Here is a 17,347-nt window from a genome sequence, read left to right as displayed (position 1 = left end):
AAACAAATTTCTCCACTCGGTCATGTGGGCACACTGGGGGCTTGGGTAAACACAATATGGAACTTTATTTGGTTTATTGTAATAACCATGATATTGATTTCAGGAGATACAGCCCATCCCCCTAATCAGTGTTGGCGAAGACTGAAAATGTGTCAGTGTAAAGATTGTATATCTCGTTGCTCACTTTCCCCTCTCTCGGCCTGCTTTCCTCCACAGTGGCTCACTGTGCGTCGTCCAGACAGATCATCTCCCACTGGAAAAATTGCACACGACATGATTGTCCCGTCTGCCTGCCGCTGAAGAACGCCAGCGACAAGCGCACCCAGCAGCGTAAGTATGAGCAGCAGGCTCTGGGACGACTCTCACTTAGCCATTGTCAAATTGTTCATCTTTAACCACTCAACAAACATGAGGCCAGATTACCTCTATTGACTGTTGAATAAGGAGAACATCTAGGAATGGGTTTGTTTTCACAAAGGCCACAATTTTTTTTTATCTCAGTCGTGACGGGGTATTATGGTATACTGAACTCTAACAGTCTGAGAGTGACAGCTTTAGAAAGAATTAGACCTGCTTGTTGCTTTTCTGAAACCAGCCAGAGACGTTTGTGTGTAGAAAGTGTTTATGTTTGGCCGTTCAAGCCAGTCAAGCAATTTATTTCTAAGCTTGTGCTCCTCCACAATGACTAAAAGCACTCAATGAGTAACAGTGTGGTCCTGCTGGGCTTGTAATCTGACACACAGAAGAAATAGGAGTGTGATGGAGAGAGAGAGACAGACAGAGAGAGAGACAGAGAGAGTGGAAACGGAGAGCGTGTGCTTGAGAAGTCTCACTGAGCCACTGGCTGTTTGGCTGTTTACAGCGACTCTCCGCGAGCACAGCGCAGAGTTTGACACTGTGCCTCACACTAAAACTTCTCTTCTTTCTGTTTTGTTTTTCACTCTCTCCATGTAACTGTTGTCATGGACTTATGGTCTGTTTTGTTTAATGCCCTGCCATTTCCTTTGCGACATCTCTTGATAACTAAAATTAGTTATTTATATTAGTTGCTACTACTTTTTTTTTTGTCCCTGTTCTGCTTTTTTTTTTTTCTTTTACTTTATTTCACCACTCTGTGCAGCATCTTTCATCACTTAGAGCATTCCAGTGTTGGTCTGTCCCTGTTTGGCTCGCGTGTTAAAGAACATGATGCTGGGGCTTGTGTCTCTCCTGCCAACGCAAACAGAGTGCAGCATTACTTTGTTCTGCCTCCTCTGATTTTTGTCTTTGCACAAATGGAGCCCAACCCAAGCCTGAACCCAGAAAAATATGCTAATGCTCTGTCCCCTGAAGGGATTCATGCATTTATTCAGTTGACTGCTTTTTAAAAGCATTTAGCCTTACATTAATGTTCTCACTGTATAATGCTGCCATGTTATGACTTCATTTTGCCAGAGGTCAGAGTGTCCAAATGTGTTGTATTTTGTATTACCCGTTTTAACAAGCCTACATCTTTGCCATGTTTTCACCAAACGTCTCAAATGTATTTATTCTTGCAGACAGCATCGATATTTGTCTGTAGTGATCATCACTGTCAATGCTGCATGTTGCATGAGTGTGTTGGACTGATGGCTCCGTCTCTTTCCCCAGCCATGCTGAGCTCTCCCACCGCGGGCCTCCAGAACACCATGTCTTCAGTTGGTGTGGGCCAGCCCAGCGCTCCCACCATCAATACCTCGGCCCCCATAGACCCCAGCTCCATGCAGAGAGCGTATGCGGCACTCGGGCTGCCTTACAGCAGCCAGGCCACCGGGCAGACCCAGGCCCAGCAGGCCCCCGGCCCAGGACAGACAGCAGGAGCACAGAATGCACAGACCCAGCAGCAGCAACAGCTTTCGCAGCAGATGAGACCCATCAATGCACTTGGTAAAGCCAGACGGCTGATTCTACTCTTAAGTTTTCAATGAGTACTGTGGTCTGTCTGGCAACATCGTATCCACTGTTGAATTTGTGTCGGTGTGTATTGGTGTGTGTATAAGTATCTTAAATGAGCTTGAATTACTAAAAAGAAAGAAAAAGTGAGACACTACTTACCCGTTGAAGTAAATGGGGAAAAATGGTCTCCAGCTTTTGGATTCCAGCCGGCGGTACGTCAAGGCTGTAAACTTTACTACTCGCAGCCAGACTGCTATTTTTACAAATTTTTTTTATTTGCTGTGTGTAGAGTGCATGTACTTAGTCTGATTTTGAAATTGGGCTGTGCTGTTTGCTCACTGCGTTGTGTATTTACAGGTAACCAGATGGCTCTTGGAGGTGCGGCGATGGGTGTGACCACTTCAGAACAGACAAACCTGCACACAGACTCCCTCCCCAACGCGCTCAACACTAACAAGTCAGTCTCTACCAATAAGCAGGATGAGCAGCAATAAGCAATAATCTTGCATTCAGTAATCTGATATCTTTGTTATGAGTTTAGTTTAGCTTAGTTTAGTTGAGTTTAGTTTAACTTAATTGTCTAAAAGTCGAAATTTGTCTTTGACTTCCCCATATAAAATTACAGTACATTACACACAGTTCAGTTCAGTTAAGTTTATTTCATGTCCCAAAGGGCAATTTGGGTTGTATCTCATAGAATCACATAAAGGTAAAAACATACAACGCAGAGACATATAGTGACATAGAGACGCATCATTATTAGGGGTGCAATGGTACAGGTAGCCCACGGTACAATACGTACCTCGGTTTTTGGCCACGGTTCTCGGTACGGTTTCGGTATGTGTTTTGTGCAGAGAACTTTTTTTTTTTTTTTTGTACTTTATTTTTATAAAAGGAACATAGACAACATATAGAAAAACATAGAACAAACAGTTGGTCACCTATACAATACATTCATTCAGACGTTATACTGGTGGAGTTACAAATACAATGATGGTTCAATGAGCGTCGCTTTCGGACATGTACACAATCCATTTTTCCCAATAGTGCAAATATTTATCAGTCAGTAGATTTAACGAAAAGGTCATCCTTTCCATATTTTGGATATTAGTCACAACATTGATCCAGTCTGACTCTGCTGGAGGTGCGGCCTGCAGCCAGCTTCGAGTTACGGTTTTCTTACTAGCTGCTAATAGTATTTTTAAAAGATATTTGTCTCGCCCCAATATATGGGGTGCAATATTACCCAGGTAGATTGTAGAAAAGGAGCTATTAATTTCATCACCAAAAATGTTTTGTACTACTTGCGTGATCTTTTGCCAATATGGCTGAATAGCTGGGCAGCTCCAGAATATATGAAAATGGTCTGCTAGCTGTTCACCACACTTCCTCCAACACAGTCCACTGGCCGTCTCCCCTGTTTGCACATATTTTAACTTAGGGGTTATGAAATATCTAACCAGATTCCGCCAGCAGAAATCTCTCCAGAGACCAGAACTAGTAGAAGTTGACTGTACGGAGCATATATTCAGCCACTCTTCTTCTGTGATGACAATTTGAGATTCTTTCTCCCATTTTAATTTAATCTTATCTGTTGAGTGTTTCTTAATAGACTGGATACGGGAGTACAGTTTTGAAACAAGTTTCCTATTATCCTTTTTTTTGTACATGTCAATAAATATGTCGATTAAGTTGGTCTCACTTTCCTCTAGTGGTTTTATCTGATCGTTATAATAAGACCTGGTTTGAAGATACCTAAAGAAATCCGTTTTTTCTAGCCCATATGTATCCGAAATTTTCTGAAAACTATCAAATTCTCCCTTGGATGTAATTGAACAGTAAGAAGTAATTCCTCTTCTATACCAATGTTTAAACCTCCCGTCAATCCTTGCGGGCTTGAAGTCAGGGTCAAAGGCAACCCATCTCAGTAACTTAGACTGTCTTTCAAATGTTGGTGACTTACATTCCTTAAACCAAATACGAAGGCAGACTTTAGACCATTGGTTCAGACCATTAGAATGCTGCTCATACAGTGTTTTACTACCCAATATAGATTGTAATGGTATGTCTAATTGTGAAGTTTCCAAGTCCTTCCATTTTGCTGTATAATTTGCGTTGCAGCAGCATGCCAGTGGTCTTAATTGCGCTGCCTTATAATAGTCTGCTAGGCATGGTAGTGATCTGCCCCCTTTCTCTTTAGCCAGTTGCAGCGTTTTGAATTGGATCCTTGGCCTTCTACCTGCCCATATGGATCTTGAGATCCACTTATCCCATTCGTTAAATTGCATTTGCGTAATCATTACTGGGAGGGATTGAAAGAGATATAAAAGTCGGGGGAGTAGGTTCATCTTTATTGTTTCTATCCTATTATGCATGTCTAAGGGCAGTTGAGACCATCTGTCGATATCTGACTTGATGTTTTTACTTACGGGACCAAAATTGCTTTCATATATCTTGGATAGATCTTTAGGTATTCGAATCCCCAAATATTTAATGTCCTTTGAGTTCCATTTAAAATCAAATCTATTCATTAATTCTTTTTGAGGGGAATAATTATAGCTTAAAATTTGAGTTTTTTGTACATTTAATTTATATCCGGAATAGGTTCCAAATTCTTTTAGTATAGACATCAGCCTAGGGATGCTAGTCTCTGGCTCTGTTATAAGCAATAAAACGTCGTCCGCATATAGACAAATCTTTTGCTCCAGGCCCCTGACCATTGTTCCTTTTATTACCGGGTCATCCCTGATTGCCTGTGCTAGGGGTTCGATAAATAGGGAGAATAGGGCTGGGCTGAGAGGACAACCTTGACGGCATCCTCGCTCCAGCTCAATAGGCTGTGAGTGATGTCCGTTGATTTTTATTCTGGCGTTTGGGGAAAAATATAGGGTTTTAAAACATCTAATAGAGTCGTCTTTAAATCCAAATCTTCTCAGCGTCAAATACAGGTACTCCCAGCGGACCGAATCAAACGCCTTTTCGGCATCTAGACTGAGTACTACAGCTTGTTTTTTCCCTTTAGTCACATGATCAAGTATATGCAGCACCCGTCTGATATTGTCTTGCGTCTGTCTCTCGCACACAAAGCCTGTTTGATCTGGGTCCACTAGTTCTGGTATAATGTGTTCTAATCTTTTAGACAGTATTGACGCATATAACTTGTAATCAATATTAAGTACAGAGATTGGTCTATATGCACTGCACTCTTTTTTATCCTTACCCTCCTTATGAATAACTGAAATGATTGCTTCACTCCATGTTCTTGGTGGTTCAGCTTCTTTAAGTGTGTGGTTAAAGCAATCCAAAAGTATTGGTACTATTTGCTCTTTAAAGGTCTTGTACCATTCGGCCGGAAAGCCGTCTGTTCCTGGTGCCTTGTTGGCCTTCAACTTAGAGATTGCCTTTTCTATTTCTTCCTTTGTGATATCTGCCATTAGGGCTTTATTCTGTTCTTCACCTATGGAGGGTAAATCTAGTGATTCCAGAAATGTATTTATTTCCTGAGGGCTAGTTGTATTTGGTTCCCTGTATAATTCTCTGTAATAATTTTCAAAAATGTGTTGTATGTCCTCTAACTTGTGGCATGTTTTTTTAGTTCTAGGGTCTCTAATTTCAAATATGGAACTCTCTGCCTGTTGCTTCCTTAACCTCCATGACAGGAGTTTCAAGGCCCTAGGGCCGCTCTCATAATACCTCTGCTTAACAAATTTAGCTTTTTTCTCTAATTCCCCTTCATAGAGTCCATTTAATTCCTTTTTGATGGTATTAATTTTATTTAGGGTGTGGGGGTCTTTCCCTTCAACAAGATCACTCTCTAACACTTTAAGTTTATCTTGTAAATCAGACAGTTTTTTACTTCTTTCCTTTTTCTTATGTGACGTGTAGGCGATAAGCTTTCCTCTGATCACTGATTTAGCTGCATCCCACAAAACACTTGGCGATACTTCCCCATTATTATTATTATCCATGTAGTCTTTAAATTCCTTCTGTACATAGTTCTTGCACGTAATATCATTTAAGGTACTTGTATTAAGTCGCCAAAATGTGTTTTTCTTTTTGTTGTCTAGGTGCAGGGTTAGATAAACAGGCGAGTGGTCAGAGACATCACAAATCCCTATACTACATTCCCCGATTCTGTGCCTGTCCGAGTTATTGGTAAAAAAATAGTCAATTCTTGAGTGCACTCTGTGACTTGCTGAGTAAAATGTATACTGTCTAGCTGATGGGTTGAGCTCCCTCCATACATCGACCATCCCAAGCTCTGTCAACAAACTCTTGATTACTCTAGCGTTGGGAGCAGTTCTCTTTGATGTGTTAGAGGAGTCGAGTTTACATTGTAACTGGGTATTCCAGTCTCCCCCACATATTAAAACTCCAGTGGCTTCAGTGGCAATCAAATTAAAAACTTCTCTAATACAGGAAGTTTCCTGGCCAGGTGGTATGTACACATTTACTAGTGTAACTTCTTTCTGTTCAAGATACCCCTTTACAATTACATACCGACCCTCTTTATCTCGGAGTTCAGAAATCACTTGGAAGTTCACTCTATTAGGAATCAAGATTGCTACCCCTCTTTTTTTCCCGTTCTTATAGCATGAGTAAAATGTATTTTTAAAACCATATTCTTTTAGCTTTTCATGTTCAATCTGATTGAGATGGGTCTCCTGCCAGAATATCACATGTAGTTTCTCCCTCTTCATCTTTGCAATAACCTTGCCCCTTTTGGTTGGATTGTGTAGGCCGTTTACATTAAGGGTAACTACCTTATATTCCTGACATTGCATTTAATCTCACAGTTAACACAGATAAGTGAATGACATGCTTTTGGTGACCAAACTTGAACTGTTTTTGAACAGTAACACAAACTTAAAACACTGAGCAAGAAAAAGCTCAGGTAGACCTCCATTTTGAAGTAATATAACACTTCTTAAGGTGGGGGGAGTAGTCTAGTTAACCACCAGAGCCCCCTCTTCAGTGCAACTTGTAAAGCCCCTGCTCCAAGGGTGTATTTGTGCACTAAGTTCTTCGAAACCGATCTCTTTCCCGTATATGTCGGTCAATCATAATCATTATATGGGTTAAAGACAATCCCACACAGCGATCAATCAAAAACTGAAATTATGAGCTGGTAGCTGTATATTAATAAATGATAGATATATAGAAACAGAAACAGAGGAGGTACAGTCTTATTGGGGCGGAGGAGGAATCAATTACAAAACAACCACAGGTAAGATAGTTTTTGCTCCCGTCAGCATTAATTATTCCTCCGTTCCGCGACCCCAGTGTCACTCACTTTTTTTTTTTTTTTTTTTATAAGGCTCTCAAACGAGACTCTCCCCTTGCGTTAAACAGTCTGTTACCTCCCGTTTCCGTTAACACCGGGTCCATCACGGCCGTTGAAAGCTTCGCAGCCTTTCCTTGATCCTCTCTTGGTGGGACTGAGTGCTAGGCTGGGTGCTGGCCATGGTGCTGGCTGTCTTCGCTGCGCGCTGCCAGGTGTTTTTCCGTGTCTTCTCCGTGAGCCCGGAATCAGCCGTGTTTTCGCGCTCCAGCGAGAAGCCCCTCTTCTTCAAATCCTCCGCCGCTGCCTCTGCACTCTCGTACGTTACCGGTCCGCTGTCGAGGAAGACTCGTAGCTTGGCTGGCGGTGGTGTCTGAAACCGTATCCCCTTCTCACGTAGAAGTCTCCTAATCTGGGCATATGCCTTTCTCTTTGCCAGCGTTTCGGCGGGGTAGTCATGGTCGAAATAAATCCTTCTGTCGCCGTAGTAGATCTCTCTCTTCTTCCATGCAGAATGCAGCACCAGCTCTTTGGTTTTAAACTCCTGGAAGTAAACAATCACCGACCTAGGTTGTGCCTCTTTTGGGGGTTTAGGGCCGAGCGCTCTGTGACACCGTTGTATGCCAAGCTCAACTCCGGCGAGGGGCTGCAGCTCTTTTTTGATCATTTTGACAATAAATTGCTGGATGTTGTTTTCCTCAGCTCCCTCTGAGATGCCGTAAATGCGTATATTATTACGCCTTGAACGTGCTTCCAAGTCAGTTAGTTTCAGTTGTAACTTTTCCTGGGCTTGCAGTGACTGACTCAGCGCCTCTTTGAAGTCCACAGAGAACTCTTCGATGTCGGCTATACGGCTTTCTGCTTCGCATAGTCTTTCGGTTGTAGCTTTAAGGTCGGTTGCTACTTCACCTAGCTTGTGTTGAATTTCCTCCCTTATATCAGTTAGCTCCTTTTTCAAATCTTCTCTGATGCTGTCTCGAAAATGACCCAGCTCAGACTTCACCTCTGAGACCAACGACTTTAGGTCTGCACGGATAATACCGTAGCTATGTTAGCTTTCATATCCACTTCTGCTAGCTCAGTGCGTTGTCCGCCATTACGGTCAGCCTGTTCCTCGTCCATGGCCTCTTCTTCAGACTCGAATTCGTCGTCAGTCTCCGCTTTCTCGGGTTGTTTACCCTTGCTTTTCTTGTGTTTTTCCCCCTCCATCGTTAATTAGAACAAAATTTAGAGCGTATTTGAATTTCAATGGGGAATAAACTCCGACCGACCGGGAGGGATTATTTATGCGACCATTCGCCTCAGTCTCTCCGCCGGAAGTCCAGAGAACTTTTTTTTTCTCCCAAAATAATGTTTATAATTTATAATATTTATAATATAGCTCTCCTCTCTATCTCTCTCACTCACACACACACACACACACACACACACACACACACACACACACACACACACACACACACACACCTGAACTGTCTGTGAACAGCCCCTATTTCCTCCCTCTGCACACTCCTTTAGTCTTTCAGTATGGTGTGTCGCTACCCGATCTGCGACGCTACCCGATCTGTGACAGCCACGTACGGCAACTCCACTTGGACAAACTTAGTTGAATTGACTTAGGATCACTGCCCTATGTGCGTCGCCAGAGACGGTTTATCTTTTTATTTATTTTTTTTAATACTTTATTAGTAATGTAAATTGAGGGTTGGTTGTGGTGGTCTGGATCTTGATGCTCAGAAAACAGGAACACAGGCGGACTTTTAATGTTTACTGTCCTCTTTTCTCGCCGGCCTCATCACCATGACAACCACAAACAATCACAACTACCACAACACTCACTGAATAAACGAGTCTGCCGCGGCTGTCTTATGACGGACCTACGCGGTTTTTATTTTATTTTATTTTATTTTTTAATCATTTTCACAGTACCGTATTTTAATTTCACAGAACTTTAAGCATGTACGCAAATCGGGCAGTGCCCAAATGAAGTTTGTCCAAGTGGTGTTGCCGTAGGCAGCTGTCCAAGATGGCGGCCGGTCTGCGCATGCGCAGACCAGTTTTGTCACAGATCCGGTAGCGTCGCAGATCGGGTAGCGACATGGTGCACACTCTGAAGCCACTTTCAAACAGAGATCGCGCTATATTGCCTTCATGGAAGACCGTCACTATGCTGGCAGCCACAGTCTCTCACTGGGAAAGAAGGAGTTAGTCTATTGTGTTTTTTTAAACAGCCTTTCACCACCTCTCATCCCTGTCAGTCAACTCCTGCTCGACCTCGGTCTCTCTATCGCGCGCGGACACGCGGGCACGCGGACACGCGACCACACACATGCGGTGTGCATGGACAGAGTCCTGCTGGAACTCTAATAAAAGCTAAATGTGCTAAATCTAGGGATGGGACGAAATATCGTTTGGCGAAATTTCGCGATACAAAATGTGACGAAATGCATCGTGCTGAAAAAAAACGTATCGCGAAATAAACACAGGCACGCCGCGGCATAATAATTGGCACGCTGGCACCTCCACCGCTAAATTTCTCACGGCCACCAGCTCACGAGTCACTGTTTTGTTTTCCGGGCTTTCTGCGCTCTTATTTTGAAAGGACAGCTGGAGAGAAGGAGGAGGGAGAGAGAGAGAGATATGATTTGATTTGACACGCAGCAAAGGCGGAACCCAGGGTCGCTGCACACCCCGACGCTCGCAGCTCATCGTATTTAATTCTGAGATCAAGTGACGGTGAGCGGCCTGACGCTGCTTCATTATTACCGCCGTGGCCTCAGAGTCAGGGCAGACGCACGGTCACCCGGGATCTCCGCGGGTCCGTCAGCGCAGCCGAACGGCCATGCCATGGTTTAGCTCCGTCCTCTGCCCGGCGACGACAACGTCAAGATAACGTGTCCTTTTTCACTCTCCACTCCTTCAGCCTCACGTTCTCACGTCCTCACAGCAGCTTCTGTTATTATGAATTAACCTGGCGATGATGTTGTAACCCACCTACACAGCTGTTAAATGATTGGCTGTTTGTCTGTCGGGTCTTTGAGATGTTGTGACTGAACATTCTGATGTGATTTTTTTTCTGGATGCACTGCAGTCTGTTTTGGCATTTTCTTCCCAGTGCAATATGTTTTACATGTAGGCTAAGTTTCTGATAGGATCCAGGTCTCTGTTGTGAAAAATGGGGAAATATCTTCAAAACTGGATGTGGCTATATGGATAGATTAAAATCCCAGATGTTGTTTGTATATGTCACATTGCTTTATTGTAGTAGCACCCTCAATGACAAGAAAATTTCAAACTGGCACTTGCACTGCTATTTTTTATTTTTAAGAAAAACTCCTAGGCCAGGCTAACCTAGAGAGGGAGGCTGATATAGAAATAGGAAAGCAGTGTGTGTGTAAAATTGATTATTTTAGAGAAATTAACAACCTAGAGACTAAACACAGAGAAAAGGTCTGAAATAGAAACAGAAAGCAGTTTCCCTGTTTGTGTGCAACTGGAGCAAAATAAATAAGTTATAATTTATTATATAATTTATTTTTCATCCTTTTTTTTGATATCGTATCGTGGCATATCGTATCGTGACCCTGGCATATCGAAGTGCATCGTTTCGTGAGTTTAGGTGTATCGTCCCATCCCTAGCTAAATCGCGCGAATAACTAATTAATTTCCCCCGCGATTGCGATCAGCGACCGCTCGTGCTGCCGCCTGTTTGTTTTCTTTTTTCTTTTTTTCCCCCCCTCTTCTGTGTGTGTGAGCTGCACTTTCAGTTGCAGGGGGGGAGTCACTGTGAGTGTGTGGAGGCTCAACAGTGATTGGACATCAACTCGCAGGGGCGGGCTTTCGCCTTAAACGGCCAGGCACACACATACACGGCACAGCTGCCTGTAAAGCAGGAAGAGCTGATGGACGCTGAATCTGAAATACCGCGGTCCAAGAGCGTATTGCACCGTGCAGGCCGTACCGAACGGTTCGGTATTTTACCGAGAACCGTTGCATCCCTAATCATTATAAATAACAATATAAATAGAATATGCACTAATTGTGATCATATAAGAGATAAAATATAAGAAATACTGTTAAAACACTGCATACCAAGATAACACTGTTAAGAACATAGTGGTCAAGTAAAGTGCATCAGATAAAGTGCAGTCTCACAAAGAGGAGAGCAAAATGATTGGGACAATACGGTGGCCAGTACAGACTTAAACAGGTTACAACCAGCCATTATTTCGAGGCATTCAGTGCTCGAATGGAGACGGGCACAAAGGAAAGTCTAAATCTATCTATATCTACACAAGTGCACAAGAAATAACAACAAACAATAGCAGCAGCAAAAGATCAAATTCTAAATGTAAGGGGGTGTGAAGCATCCCCAGGTATCTGTTTGGCCTTTCTGAGCTGACATTTAGTGCATAATGTCACATTATATTTAAAAACATACATGATGTAAAGTGTCTTCTTTGTTCCTCCTGTTTGACCTCCAGTCAGCTGCTGTCAGACGGGTCAGCGGTGGGATCGATGGGCAGCCTCCCCACAGCAGCACCCGTCTCTGCCACCGGCACCAGGAAAGCCTGGCACGAGCACGTCACTCAGGACCTGCGCAATCACCTCGTACACAAACTGTAAGCACAAAGCCCTCCTGAATCTAGCCATTTGGTGCCTCTTCTTGTCCTTTGTTTTGCTTAGTTTTGATTCACTCCTTATTGTGATCCAGCACCTAGTTGTAATTGTTTGTAGGATGTGCGTGTCTTTTGGTTGCCTCAAGGCCAGGATTCAACACAGTAAAAGTTTCCAGAGTCATTTATCGCTCCAAATTCTGTTCTTCTGTAACAGAGTACAAGCCATATTCCCTACACCTGACCCGGCAGCTTTAAAAGACAGACGAATGGAGAACCTGGTGGCCTACGCCAGAAAGGTGGAGGGAGACATGTACGAGTCAGCTAACAGCCGGGTAGGTTCTTACACAACACAACATTGAAGTGATCACCTATGAAAACCTTTTAACATACCTACAAAATACAGAGTTTGCTTATTTAAAAAAAAAAAAATAAATTAAATTCTTCCCATCTCCTTTTCCACTACCTGCCCTCTGCCCCACAGGATGAGTATTATCACTTCCTTGCTGAGAAAATCTACAAAATCCAAAAGGAACTCGAGGAGAAGAGGCGCTCAAGGATACAGAAGCAGATCATCAACCAGGCACCAATGTCGGCCCAGGGGACCCAGCAGCCCGGCCTCGCCCAGCCCAACGCCATGGGCCCAAGGCCGCAGAGTAAGCACAAATCATTGATATACAGAATTTTTTGGGTAAAATTTTAAATCATTAAAGGATAATTTCCGTTTTTTACAACCTGGACCTTATTTCTAGCATAAAATAAGATCATTTTACTCACCCAGACAACTTTGGTGTCATTTGGAGTTGTTTTGACGAAATTAGCCCCAGTGGAGCGGCGTGTATATCCGTATAATGCGAGAACACGGGGCACGCAATGCAGCCTCTAAATAACACATTATCCGTCGCAAAACTCGTTCATTTCGCCAATATTTTGTTATGATCACAGTCTATGGTTATGATACACTAGTGCTATTCCCCTCCGAGCCCGTGGTGACATCAACATGCTGCGCCTGTAGGTTGACTACTAACCTCTTATCTGGATGATGTCATCTCCGACCGCTGCCCGGCGTGGCTAACTTGCTACGGCTATAATGCTATGGTTCGTTTCTGCGTGTTTCTGACTTGTCAGAACAAAATGAGCAGCTGGATGAAGTTCAGCTTCCACAGGCTTCCTCTCCGCAGCCTGGACTCACTAAAGCTCCAGCTAGTTGAGATAAAAATGGACCCGAATGCCGAAGCAGAATGATTATTATCAGAATGAGCCGGGCAGCGGTCGGAGATGACATCATCCAGATCAGAGGTTAGTAGGTCAACCTAGAGACCCCGGATGTTGATAACATGCCACCACGGGCTCGGAGGGGAATAGCACTAGTGTATCATAACAAAATATTGGCAAAATGAACGAGTTTTGCGGCGGATAATGTGTTATTTAGAGGCTGCATTGCGTGCCCCGTGCTCTCGCATTATACGGATATACGCGCAGCTCCACTGGGGCTAATTTCGTCAAAACAACTCCAAATGACACCAAAGTTGTCTGGGTGAGTAAATGATCGTATTTTATGCTAGAAATAAGGTCCAGGTTGTAAAAAACGGAAATTATCCTTTAAAATGTTTCCTGGTTATTGTTGAACACCTCTGCTGTGAATTCTACCTTGTTCTTGTGCAACAGTTCATTTTATGCGGTTTAATGTGGTAGTTAATTGTGTATCTAACATGTAGGTGTTTTGTTTTTGTTTTACAGACGGACCCGTCTCTCTGCCCAACATGCCAAATCAGATCATGAATCGAATGCAAGTTTCCCAAGGTACGTCAGTGTTGCAGGTTACACATGGTAATTTCAGACCCAAATGACATAGCGAGGCCCTCAGACGGCAGAGCAAGCTGCAGACAAAAAGCTTCAAGTTGTATAAACCAAGATGAAGTAGTACAGAGGAACAGAGGAGATTATTTTAATATCTTTGGAGATGCTAAAATAAAAACGTGGATCTTAAGCTTCAATTTTTTTACCAAGACGGGGTTGTGTAGAACTTCTGTACGTCCATTGTTTGACATTGTGGCCCACTCTTCTGTCCAGGAATCAACCAGTTCAACCACATGACGCTGCCCAACGCGCAGATATCCCAGGCGCCCATGGGAGCCCGAGCTGCCTCACCCATGAACCACCCACAGCAGATGAGCATGAGCTCCGTCCCAGCGGTGAGAAGGGCAGGGGGCATGCAAATATCAGTATACACACACACACGCACGGAGACCCATTCCAGTAACATGAGCAAACTCTGCTCGAGGTACCTCAGGCTTATTAAAAATGTAGTCCACTGGTCAGTCCATGAGTGTTTGCTGAATTTTTAAGATGGACGAGTCTCGGCACCAGGGAGATGAATGAAGAAATAAAAAAGCAAAGAGCTTCTGTCAGCATAATCTTGGACTATTGCGGAAAAGATTTTTTCAGTGTGTTACAGCAGTGTTGCGTTCACACTTTTTTTTTTTTTTGTCTTAGGACCAGTATCACACATTTAAATGTAAACCTGATAATATTAAAAGTAGTGCTGTCAATCCATTTAAATATTTATCATGATTAATCTCATGAATGTCATAGTTAATTCGCAAGTAATCGCACATTTTTATCTATTCTAAATGTCCCTTGAATTATCATTTTAATACTCTTATCAACATGGAAAAGTGGATAGGCTTGCTTTGTGCAAATGTTTTTTTTTATTGAAAACAATGTGTACTGTAATATTTCACACTAACATTCTCACTTTGAGCAATTTGAAGCAAAATCTCACACAATGTAACACCATCTATCAATAAACGGAGAATGATGGGGCTTCAGAGGCTGAAAGATTTAACTCATCTGATGAGAAAGATTATGAAAGAAAGAGGAGAGAGTTCAGACTTCAGCCTGCTCAGACCGCAGGGCCACAGCTCCAGTTGTGTTTCAGTCAATCCTGTAACAAATACAGTGTGACCGCGGTACCGGTACCGACAGGTTTGTTGTTAATGTGGACGAGATTACAGCTGTCACTTCAGTTTCGTCCTGACACTTAAACATGAGTTGCTTCTATATCGAACAACTCTGACATGTCAAACTGTAGGATGTGTTAGAGACTAATTCATCTGTCTCACCATCATAACTATGACAACTGAAACAGTAAACACAGCTGATCGATTGAACAAAATTACCGCTCAAGTGAATTTACTTTCCATCATTGAAAGCGTCGTTCTAAGTAAGACGTATCCTCAAGATTTGACATGCATGCTGACAAAGCGAGGCATACCAGACTTCAGAAGTCCGGCAGATATTCATGATCGTCTGGCCGCGGTTGAACTACTCCAGCGTGACATCATAGGACGATCCACCGTCCCAAGACTAGCAGAAGCCACAGCTTCTGAAAAAACTACAAGTTCACTAGGTCACTAAGAACAATGGGCCTCATTCACCAATATCTTCTTAAGAATCTTCTTAGATTCTTTCTTAAGTTGTTCTTAAGAAGTTCCTTAAGAAAACCCTACGTCAGATTCATCAACGCGTTCGTAAGCCTCAGAATTGTTCGCAGCTGTGTTCTTATGCCAACTCCTCGTAAGTTGAGGGCGTGTACCAGGTGAGTCTACCGTAGATGACCATTTATTAGCCCGGGCGTTTAATATGCTAAATCCACTTGGACCCCAGGCGTTTATAAGAACCAGCAAGTAAGCGCAACAGGCTACAATTTATTTTTGCAATGAGCAGCACCAGACCATCATGACACAGGGAGCTGATCAGAGCAGCCAATTATGAACGATAGCAGGAGGGGGGGGTCGATCGCGGTAATTTCAACACTGTACATTAGCGCATTTACTATTTGTCTTTGTCTATTAGCAGTCCAGCGCGACCTGTCGTGTGTGTGTGTGTGTGTGTGTGTGTGTGTGTGTGTGTGTGTGTGTGGTGAGATGTGGTGAGATGTGGTGATACGCTGTAAAAAAAAACTTTTTTCTGTGCAAGGCTATGGTAAACACTTAATCGCCCGGGCGTTTAATTGAACCGGCGTTTATTATGCCAAATGAACTCGGACCCCGGCGGCTATTAGAGCACAGGCGCGTATTTGCACGCAGGCGACTATTTGGTCATCTATGGTAATTAACATATGATTAGAATAGGTAACGGCCCCATCAATGCCCGTAAAAGGGCATGAGACTGCAGGGCCGTGTGCACACAGAACCCACAGGCCCTGAGCAGAGCAGGTGAAGTGAGAAAGAAAGTTGAAATGCTCAAATGAAAATCTGGGAGGGAGCACCAGACTCCAAACGTAAAAAGAACTTAAAGGACAATTCCAGGCGAATTCAACTCGGGGGTGTATTTTCCTATCATTTTAGGTCTAAAAGAATGAATCTGAAGATTTTCAGTTTAATCGCTCCTGTTTTGCGGTAGTTGCGTCTGTCCCCGCATCGCCAAGGCAGCAATGAATGGGAGTGGATGTAAGTTCCGCTGTTTAGGCTGTTTCCAGCCCTCAAAGCCGCAATTTTTTTCCACAGACAGCGTCAGATGGCTACTCAAACATGCACCGAGAAGTTTATTTACTTCAAGCAAGCCAACATGTTTGTAAAAGTCGATCTAATTCAAAGTCTCCCAGAGTCTCGCACGAGCCCGAAGTTGCAGTGCTGGTGTATTCAGGCGCAGTAGGAGCTACCGCTTGTGTCATAAACACAGGAATATCAACTCTTTACTTGCTTGAAGGGTACATTTTTTTCCACAGACAGCGTCAGATGGTTACTCAAAGATGCGCCGAGAAGTTTTTTTTACTTGAAGCAAGTAAAGAGTTGATATTCCTGTGTTTATGACACAAACGGTAGCTTTTCCCACTGCACCTGAACACACCGAGCACGGCAACTGGGTCTCGCGCGAGACTCCGGGAGACTTTGAATTAGATCGACTTTTACAAACATGTCGGCTTGCTTGAAGTAAATAAACTTCTCGGTGCATGTTTGAGTAGCCATCTGACGCTGTCTGTGGAAAAAAATTGCGGCTTTGAGGGCTGGAAACAGCCTAAACAGCGGAACTTACATCCACTCCCATTCATTGCTGCCGTGGCGATGCGGGGACAGACGCAACTACCGCAAAACAGGAGCGATTAAACTGAAAATCTTCAGATTCATTATTTTAGACCTAAAATGATAGGAAAATACACCCCCGAGTTGAATTCGCCTGGAATTGTCCTTTAAGTAGTGAAGTGGAGCTACTGCGGCAGGAATGAGACAAAGAAACAAACAAAAAGCTTATATTTAGTTTATATTTTTATATTTATATTTAGGCTATATTTAGTAGCGTCAGCAGTGGATGCAGCTCTTCGGTTGTTATCAGAGAGACCACACTCTCACGTGTGCCATCATAAATATCATCATATTATCACATATGAAAAAAAAACAGTTGTGTGTAGTGTGAACACTTGCAGTAAGTGCACTGTTGCAGCCCGCAATTTAGGAAAAAAAAATCATATCAGCAGCTGTATGTTGCGCACAACAAAACTGATATGAATTAAGTGTCTATAATGTTTTTTTAA

The 17,347-nt window shown here is 43.2% G+C and overlaps 1 protein-coding gene across 3 annotated transcripts in view; it reads left to right on the top strand.

Annotated features, from left to right (window-relative positions):
• Positions 1-17,347, top strand: part of crebbpa (CREB binding lysine acetyltransferase a) — a 91,620-nt gene that overhangs the window by 49,946 nt on the left and 24,327 nt on the right. For all 3 annotated transcript variants that reach the window (XM_085801688.1, XM_085801600.1, XM_085801771.1), the window contains exons 5-12: positions 217-330; positions 1,630-1,905; positions 2,272-2,371; positions 11,680-11,817; positions 12,029-12,146; positions 12,296-12,467; positions 13,552-13,614; positions 13,885-14,006. In XM_085801688.1, the coding sequence (XP_085657814.1) occupies positions 217-330; positions 1,630-1,905; positions 2,272-2,371; positions 11,680-11,817; positions 12,029-12,146; positions 12,296-12,467; positions 13,552-13,614; positions 13,885-14,006 (1,103 nt within the window). The remainder of the gene's footprint in view (positions 1-216; positions 331-1,629; positions 1,906-2,271; positions 2,372-11,679; positions 11,818-12,028; positions 12,147-12,295; positions 12,468-13,551; positions 13,615-13,884; positions 14,007-17,347) is intronic.

Source organism: Trachurus japonicus, chromosome 1 (genome assembly GCF_045865225.1).
Source record: "Trachurus japonicus isolate A0001 chromosome 1, Traja_1.0".
In the NCBI taxonomy this organism is placed as follows: Eukaryota; Metazoa; Chordata; class Actinopteri; order Carangiformes; family Carangidae; genus Trachurus; species Trachurus japonicus.
This window is presented reverse-complemented; position numbering and strand designations above follow the sequence as displayed.